Consider the following 10,053-nt stretch of genomic DNA (forward strand, 5'->3'; position numbering starts at 1 on the left):
ACTAAATGTGAATGAATTGAATGCAGAACTATACAAATGGGTAATGATTTATATTTTTTTTAATGCTGATGGCACGACAGACAGAGGCAGGAGAGTGGGGATAACATGCAGCAAAGAGCATCGAGTCAGGACTAGCATTATTTACTGCATTGCATGTGGTATGTGCTATTACCAAGTGAGGCCTTAAGTGTCTTATCGTTAGCCTCATAGCATAATTGCCTAACTCACTTTTTGGTCAAATTGACTTTTTTGCCTAGCTCTACTCTCCTAACAGTGCTGCATCATTGTGCCTTATTGCCTATTGTCCTAAGCCAATCAGAATGCTCGTTACATTCCAAAATGACTTGGGCTGAATTGATTTTGATTAACAAGCATTCCGATAGGCTTAGAACATTGGCAATAGGGCAGGCTGAATCAGCAGTGTTAGGGCAGATCAGATAGTCATCTAGGTGACTTAGGCAGTCACCTGACACCTAGATTACTCCTGAAAACCTTAAAAATATTAGTTAGGCAATTATGCTATGAGGCTAACGTTATGTTTATCAGAAAGAAATGATGCAGTGAATACACAAATACTTGAGAAAAGCAGGATAAAGTCCATTTGCCACTTCATTGCTCTGGTACATTGCAACGACACCAACCAACACAACCACACGTTTAGGATAACACAAACAATTAAGGTTTGACTCGAGGTAAAGATAACAATACACATCTCGTTGCTGTCGACACGTGCAGACAGTTGAGTTACAAGATTGTTGACACCACACATTCCCTGTCATACTCATTTACTGTGTGCTGCAAAGACGTTTTTTTGTCTGTCCTCTGAATTGGGGAAGAGTGAACACCTCCATGCTTCAGTTGTGAGTCATGTTCTGGAGCAAAGACAAGGCCTGAAATCAGTGGTTCTCAAATGTTTAAGTCAAGGACCCCAACATTTATATTTGGCTGTGGACCCCCATCTGCTAATATTTTGTGCCAAAAACATTCCAAATTCTGTACATTTATTTTTTATTTTTTTGAAAATAGCCCATCTACAAGCTCACAGTGCACCATATTGTGTTAAAGTTGTTTACTGATTTGATGCTATATTAACTAATTATGCTGGGGACCCCCTGGAAACCCCTCAAGGACCCCTGGGGGTCCCTGGACCCAACTTAGAGGACCACGGCCTTAAATGTAGCCAATGCAGAACTTTGGAGAGAAACAGTGTAAGACATTATTGAGACAGTAAACACCCTCTCTCATAACTTATGTGAACCAGGAGCGAGTGAAATGTCTCACTAAAATAGAAATCATACCGTTTTCGAACATTCATTCATTAAACAAAACAAGAGTTGGTGGCATGTGTGGCACTGAAGTAATCCTTTTAAAACCCAAACATGTGCAAACCATCTCAGCCGGTAATGAAAACGGCCTTCCAGCCAGCAAATGAGAAATGTAGATTCTCCAACTGTGTGGACCATGGCTGTAAAAGTGTAAAATGTAATATTCGGTCAAAATCAAGTATTCTCAACACAAGATTGTTTGAGATCCAGGTCATAGTCCCCTCCCAGAGCACTGCCAGGCTCTTATTCAGGAGAAGACACTAGAATATAGGGTCAGCGTCAGTTGCTGTCCAGGAGTTTATATACAGTGAGGCTGCCAGTGCAGACTGGATAAATTAAATGGAACGGGGAGTGTTTGTTTTAATCTTTTATCTAAAGAGGCGGTACATTCGAGGCAGGCGTCCATCCTTGCTGGACAGAGCCGCCTGGATATGTTCATAGGAGGGCAGCTCACTCAGGTCTCCCAGGGCGGCCACAGCAGGTTTGCCACGCAGCATCTTTGTAGTCACTTTCTTTATGTCCCCAGCTGTAACATTGCCTGGAAAGACAAGAGGTCAACTAAGTATATAGGTGTTAGGTGATTAATGGCTCCTTGTCAATATGGAGTCCACCTGCGTTGCCTACAACTTTAACTGTAATACTAAACGACTGAGAGCTGAGACTGAATGTATAATCAAGTTGTCATGGTGACTCGCTCTAAACTGCATAACATCAAAAGTAACTGATTTTCTTTACTCACTTATGAGGGTACACAGTTCGTGTGGCAGCTTTCTCTTTCCTGTGGATAGAACCTGGCGCCCCACATCCTCAAAAATGACCGGCCGTGACTCCAGGTTCATCATCAGCATTGACTTTAGCTGTGTCTTAGCCCTCTCCAACTCCATCTGGATTTAGCCATTTTAACGGCAACAAAGCTCAGATTAATTTCAAGTCATAATGTTAACTTTCTGACGTTTTAGCATTCCATAACAGTAAGCAATATCCATTAGTGTAGTTTTCCCTCTAGGAACTACTCCCCTTACCTCTCCTACTGTGCCGGCCATCTGAATGAATTCTCTGGTGATGATTTCCACCATTTCCCGTACCTGAAGAGGAAGGCATGTGTTGAGAGCAGAACTCAGCCGGACACACATCCGGAAACTTTTTCTTTCTTTCTTGGAACAGTAGCTCACAACGCAAGGTGCATGTCGCCTTTTTTGCCACCTTCAACTGTGGCGAAAATATTATACATCTGCATTTGCAGGGACCCCCATTTAAACCAAAGTAAAATATGGGAACAAAGATCATTAGGTCCTATTGTGAATTATCCCGCACCCAACCCAGAATATTCAAAACAAAATTGCCTTTTTAATCTGCCTGAAGTCCAGAAGCACATGCGGGACACACAACGCTAGCCTGTACCATTGTACCAACCTGTCTGGGGTCAGCGCTGGCGTGGATACACAACAAGCCACTGTCCTCATAGCTGTGGTGGTAGGCGGTTGCATTGTACATCCAATGATGCCTGGAAAGAGTGTCAGTTAATTAACACACAGTATCTCATAACGTGGTAGGCTCACTGACAAGGGTTATTATAGTTAACTAAAACCAAGACTGAAACGAAAACTGAGGTAAAAGAAATTGTTAACTGGAACAAAAAATAAATCAATTAAAATAAACAATGCAAAACTAAAATGAAAACTAACCTAAAGATCATCTTTGTTTTAGGTTTTCTACCATGATTTCTGAAAACTAAATGACTAAACTAAAAATAGTTAATTCCTAAAACTACTAATGCACTCATAAAACATGATATATTTTGGTTAAAACTATAAGTATTTTAGATATTCTGATTAATTGCTATAAAGTATTTGTTCAGTGACAGTGATCTCTTCATCTCTTGAATAAACAGAAAATACATTTTCAGGTGGGATGCCATAACTTCCCAATATCATCTAATCAGGAGAGAGTACCATTTTATCGGCTTCAGTTTTAGTGTTCCAGTCCCAATTCTTTTGCACAAAACACTTACTGCACCTTTAAACTAAACTGAAATCAAACACCAAACTGAAAAAACTAAAATACTACAAGTAATTACAAAAAACAATTTCAGAACTACAAGTGCTGCAGGCTCAAACGCCGTAATTATGGATGGAAGATGTTCACCTATTGAGGACATTCAGGTATAGACGGGTGAACATCCCCTTCCCAGGCCCTCCCGCCGAAAAGGAGCCACCTCCGCCCATCATCATGTTGAGCACGGCGAACGGGATGAATTCGTCCTCCTACCAAAGAGAAACAAAACAGCTGCATTGACTCGGGGACACCGTGGTTGACACAAACCGCTCAAACTGTTGGCGATTCTCCAAGGGGAAACTGATCTCTACAAGCACTCACCAGGAAGGAGCAGCTCTCCAAGCCGATCATGATGTGTGCGAGCTCTGGGATGGGGGTGGGGCCGAGGCTGACGTCTGACATGTCCTTTTCCATCTAAGTGGGATCAAAGTGACAGTTTTAATCCATCAGAATTAGGGGTGCAACAGTTAATCATACAAAATATATTTTTTTCTTTTGCGAAACTGTTGTAGGACTTAAGTGTTTAATCAGACTAATACATCTATTAGAATGTTTTCACATAGCTTCGTTGATATGTAAAACGTTAAACAAACTATATAAAACTAAATTCAAAAAAGTAATCGATAGAACAAGAAAAGAATCAATAGTTGCAGCCCTAATTAGAATCATTATTCTAACTGAGAAGCTCCATCTGGTGGACAAATCTGCAGAAAAGTGACAAAGGTACAGACAAACCTTCATGATGCCACCAGTGTACTGCGCTACAGAAAGGTCAACGTTGGCGGGCGTGCTCGCTCCCCACACCGGCTTGGCGTCCAGCAGGTACTTCCTGGCACACTCCACCAGCTGCTCGTGCTCGATGCCCACTCCTGCCAGCACCATGCGCTCAGGACAGTAGTAGCTGCTCAGGTAGTTGTGAAGCACTTTCCTGTCGATCTTGTCCACGTGGTCCACAGGGCAAAAGCGTGGCAGACCCACTGTGTTGCCTCGATATGCTGCCTGTAAAAAACAAACAAACATTGGTATGACTTTAAAACTGTTAGGATACTGTTAGGTGTTATGATGATATGATATTTAGGTACTACACACCAATAGTCCATTCTACAGGTCTTGGTATTGTCCCTTTTTCACTAAACTTCCTGAACTACATGTTTCAACAATATATGTTAATGTTATATTCATATCCATTTGTTAACTAAAATCAGACTTCTGTATAACATAGGTTAAAGGGAATGAAGAGAAGATAGAGATTAAGTTGGTCAATTACTTTCCAGTTAAAATAAAGAGGGCTCCAATGAAAACAAGAACATTTTTGTTCAATTCATTCATTAAAATAATACCCCGTCAGTGCAGTGTACAGTAACACCTGTATAATATAAAGGGCTTGATATACTTTGTTGAGTGCGGTGTCGCTCACTAAGAGTAACATATCTACAAGCTCACAACACGCCGCAATGCAGTATTCTCACACAGAAGCAATGCATATTCAGTGGACCAACTGCTTGACTCACCGCGTGGATCATCTCTGTCAATAAGGGTTCGGGGTCTGGCCTCATGTTCAGGTCCTCAAGCTCAAAACGTACCGCCATTCTGGTCATCTCAATCTCATCATCTACACAGGAGTCACACAGAAAACATCTCAGGGTGTAAGACAGTAATCGGGGAAAGAGACTTAAACAGTGCATGTGTAATCAGAGTGATTCGTCAGCATCAGTGGAAATTAATTTAAAGTATAAAAGGGCCAGGCCCATCCACTCCAAGAATTATATGAACTATAAATATATTATTTTAAAAATCTAATCCAAACCACAACGATAACTAATAACAGAGGCGAACGATATCATAGGGATCACTTTCAGAGCGATTTGATGAAGAATAGAAACACAGACAGCCAATCAAAATCCATCCAAAATAACAGGGCGTCCCGTTCAACATTTTTTTACTTAATAAATAAATCATATCAAGTATCACGACAGTTATCAAGCTTGGTGTGGACGGCCCTTACCAGCTTTCAAACTGGCATCTCTATTTTGCACACATTATAGGCGAACATTTATTTATTTAAAAAAAGATATCAGATCTAAAAGCTCACAACATGATGTGATGCATTGTGAAGCTATAGATCTAATATTTTTGAAAGTCTTTGAAAGTATAAAATATGGTTTAAAGTGGTTAAGACCGACCTAGGAGGCGAGGCTGCAGAACAGCATCAGATAGAAGGCTGACGACTGTTTCTAGGCCCTTCACTTCAGCAGACACTGCATACATGGTGGTATCTCTGTAAAAGGAAGGTGCATTGTATCACATCTCAATGAAAAAACACTCCTCAAGCAAGTGGAAAAGCCTATTTTGTCTTTAGAACATTCTGTGATACATAAGCACTTTGTTAATATGCTGAATGACGTGGTAGTGTGAAACAGTATACCTGGATGTTTGGCAGTCACATATTCCGCCGTGTTTTTCAAGCGTGAGGAGGATCTCATCCTTACTACCGTATTGAGCTGTGGACTACAAATGCAGACCAAGTCAATTATACACAGACAAATCCCCAGTTTTAATTTAACTATGAGTGTGTTCAAATATAACCAAATGGACCGTTGTGTGACATTTTAAGGTTATATTTCAGGAGGTTACATTTTAATTAAATGAACACTTGGGATTTTACAGTTCAAATGACCATAGATGATAGTGGACATGTAGCTATTCAAGAAGAGGGAAGAAAGATGTGAGCACATTGATCATCAACAGTTATATACTTACAGAAAAGGCAAGTTTCTCTAAGAAGTGTGCAATCCCACTTGGATACTTTGCCTCATACCTGGATCCAGAGTTTACTAAAACTAAGACAGACAGAGAAAGTTGTATCAATATAATACATTATACATAATGCAATGTTGCTGTCGGGTGGAAACCCTGTATGTCTAAAACAGTTACTTTTCAGGAAATAAAGTAAAACTGTTTTCCAATAGTTCCAATGTATTTATTATTTAGTCACAACAAGCTTGTCAATACTTTTCATTGGTTAAATATTTAGGCAAAACTATTAAAAGATTTTCAAATAGCACATTTACAAGGTTAGAATGTGGATCAGCTATATTCACTACTTTTGCTCAACACTGTCATACTGCAAAGTATAAACTTGGCATTAGTTTATGAAAAATCAAAAGGTTTCTGCCCGACAGCGACAATAATCTAGAGCAGTCATTTTTCTCATTACTTTTTCTTATTTCAAGGATCCTCAACTTGACATGCATTAGGCCAATTGATAAGATTTTGTCATTGGGATCCCAATTTCAGAAGATTTTTTGTCATTAGACAAGATTTGGTACAGAATACCACAACTGTACTGTAGGGACAGCAATAACCGTGAAACCCATCAAAATAGTTTTACAATTGTAAAAAGAGACACATTGAGAAATACTAATCTAGACAGCAACTACAGGGTAAAAACTTCAGTGTTCATTTGTCCGTAACATAGAGAGTTACAAAGTTAAAGCTGCAGACTAGATATTACGCTTTGAGCTTCATGCAACACAAGTCTAGTCAACCACTAGTGGTCTTATCCGACTACAGGATCTACATTTCTCAATAGAAGAGCAGGGAGACCACCTCCAACCACCACTGTTGCGTTAGTTAGCCTATATTGTATTAACATACTCTACCATAAAGATGGTAAAAAGGAAACTATAAAAACAAATGGATTGCAGCTTTAAATGAACACAGAGGATTTTACATGGTGTAAATATACAGTACAACGGAACAGAGAACTTACTTCCAACCGTGCAGAATTGACCGAACTTATCCTGCGATGCAACTTTAAGGCCATTTTCCAAAGTAGTGATCTTGGTCTCGTATTTCTCCTGACCGTCCACCGACGCAAACACTGGCTTGGGGATGCCAGGCAGGGGCGAGGACAGCGAGATATTCGGGTATCCAGTACCACTGCTGTACCTTCTGTATGCTGCGATGCCAAACCTTTGAGAACATAACATAACGAGAGAACATAACATAACGTGTAGAAACTATCACTCGACTGACTCGTTACCAGATCCGAAGGCCACTATGAGGATAGTGGCCTTCGGATTTAGGCTATGGGAATCGACTATTCCTGAATTATCTTAGATGCTTCGCTGATGTCAGACTCCGTATATATGACACGTTTAGGTCTCTATGAGGACCTTGTCGTCGATTGTCTCCATCTATGGGGATCTCCATATATATAGGCTATTCCTGCCAAATATGCCTTGAATGTTTTCTAGATAACGTGACATTCCTTCACCATCAATCGGTCACAGTAACGTGGGATGAACGACAAATCTCAAATGACCAAACAACAAGAACAACATAGGTGAACATTCTGTGAGAATAGCAGCTCTATAAGCTCACAATGGATTTGCAATGAAATTTGCTATTTTCACTATTTGATGTACTACAAAGTATAAAGGCTTTAAGTGATTAAATGTACTAACACTGACCTGCAAGGATGAAATGTGTGGTAATATGCAGGGTTGGAAAGTGCCTAAGTACATTTACTCAAGTTCTGTACTAGAGTAAAATGTTGAGGTACTTTTACTTTACTTGAGCGTTTCCATTCTTGATACTTTATACTTCTACTCCACCATCTCAGAAGCAAATACTGTACTTTTTACGCAACTACAATTATTGGACTGCTTTATTACCAGTTACTTTGCAGATACAAAACACATACATTAGCTGATAAATTATGAAATATATAAATCATTATAGGTTAAGCTACCAGCAGCACAAAGTAATTCAAATCAGCCCCACCTTTACCAGCTGCAAGGTCAAAGTAATAAACACAATGCATTTAGTAATTACAATTGAATCCAATATAGTATCATTGTCAAAGTACTTTCTTTGACACTTCAAGTATACAGTATGCCAAAACCTGTATACTTTTACTCAAGTAGTAACATTTGGGATGCAGGTCTTTTACTTATAACAGTGATTAATGTATTTTGTAATAATAATCAATAACTACAAAGTATCTAAACTTGTCATATAATTGTAGTGGAGTAAAAGTACAATATTTTCCTCTGAGATGTAGTGGAGTAGAAGCAACTGAAGAAAGTAAAAAACACCTAAAAATTGTACTCAAGTACAGTACTTGAGTAAATGTACTTAGTTACTTTCCACCACTGGTTTGACAGCTAGGCTAGCATCATGCTAGCCTAGCAGGCTGACGACATGTTACATTAAGTGACACAGCAGAAGCTAACGGGTTAAATGAGCCAGGCTGTAGATGTCGGTGTTGTTGTTAATGTCAGTGAGATGAATGAATGGATGATGGTGTGTTAATACCTGTGGACACGACGACTCCAGGTTCTACACTTGGACATGTGTGTCGCCATCTTGGCTCCTGTGTGACCACTGGAGAAACGCGCGTGCGCGATGACATAATTCAAGCGCTTCCGTGACGGGAAGCTGGAGAGGACAAATGACACTTTCTCAAACTTTTTCATGTCAAGGACCCCCAAAATGATATGTGTTTGGCCGCGGACCACCATCTCAAACATATTTACCTCCAGGGACCCCCAGAAGCAAAGATTTGAGTTACAAATGTTCGCTTTAAGAATATATATATTCAAAGATTTGCAAACATGTTCACGATGTTTCAAAAATAACAGATATGCAAGCTCATAGTGTGGCTGCTATAAGCTTGTAGATCTGCTATTTTTGAATAGCCAAAGTATAAAATATGGATAAAAGGGTTCAAATGATTGTGACGCATGATTAACAGACCCGCTCTATCTTTAGGTCAATCTTAGCCAATCAATCAAACAGATTTGTCTTGATCACATGACTATAGAGATCATGTGTACCTATTTGTGTGAAATGTGGATAAAATCTGAAGGATTAATATCGAGTGGGCACCTCGATTTAACCAAAGGGTTACATTTGGGCCACACGTTGTTCTAGTCAGTGTTCTCAAACTTTTTCATATCAGGACCCCCAAATTAATTATGACTTTGACCCCCATCTGAAAATACTTTTGCGACAGGGACCCCCAATCTCCCCATACAAGAGTTGTGTTGTTGAAATGTTTCAAAAATATTGAATATAAGATTTTTTGAAAATAGCAGATCAGATCTGCAAGCTCACAACAGATCGGCTATTTTCAAATAGTTAAAACAGATTTTGATATGAACAGATTTTTCTGAGGACCTCCTGGAACCACCTCAGAGACCCCTGGGGGTCCCCGGACCCCGATTTGAGAAGCACTTGTTCTGAGTAGTAACCCATGACAATGCCTGCATAATCTGTTCTAAAGAGAGTTGAAGATAAAGAGTTTTCAAACAGGAAATAGTGTTTGTGTAAAATCACGGAGATCCCTGTAATATGGGGGATGTCCAGAGCTACTGTAACTGAAAACCACTTCAAACGGTTCCATTTGTACACTCTAGTCTAAGTTAAATAAAGTTTTCAGTTTTAGTCTCATTTGAAACTTTTCCATTTGGAACTTGGAGAAGCAGCAGATTTGGTCAGGGGGCCTATGGATAATTGCTTTTCTACGCCAAGTTCAAAAAACAAAAAAGCTATATCCGTTTTTCATTCTAAAGCAAACAAACAAAAAAAAACTCTTTTTCCATGTTTACTCTACAAACCCAGAAATACTAAAACGACACCAAAGCGGTCCCCTTTTTCGTTTTGC

At 39.6% G+C, this 10,053-nt stretch overlaps 1 protein-coding gene across 1 annotated transcript; it reads right to left on the reverse strand.

The window, feature by feature from the left end:
* Positions 1 to 51: 51 nt before the first annotated feature.
* On the reverse strand, positions 52 to 8,762 carry pmpca (peptidase, mitochondrial processing subunit alpha). The gene is made up of 13 exons (XM_084053913.1): positions 8,703 to 8,762; positions 7,153 to 7,355; positions 6,141 to 6,220; positions 5,806 to 5,888; positions 5,564 to 5,658; positions 4,892 to 4,992; positions 4,116 to 4,379; positions 3,702 to 3,794; positions 3,471 to 3,589; positions 2,739 to 2,829; positions 2,348 to 2,410; positions 2,065 to 2,209; positions 52 to 1,863 (listed from the first exon to the last, which is right to left on the reverse strand). The coding sequence occupies exons 1-13, from the start codon at positions 8,750 to 8,752 to the stop codon at positions 1,694 to 1,696; spliced, it is 1,557 nt and encodes a 518-aa protein (XP_083910039.1). The 5' UTR covers positions 8,753 to 8,762; the 3' UTR covers positions 52 to 1,693.
* Between the last annotated feature and the right edge of the window lie 1,291 nt (positions 8,763 to 10,053).

The sequence above is a fragment of the Gymnoscopelus microlampas genome (assembly GCF_963454915.1).
Source record: "Gymnoscopelus microlampas genome assembly, chromosome: 4".
Taxonomy (NCBI): Eukaryota; Metazoa; Chordata; class Actinopteri; order Myctophiformes; family Myctophidae; genus Gymnoscopelus; species Gymnoscopelus microlampas.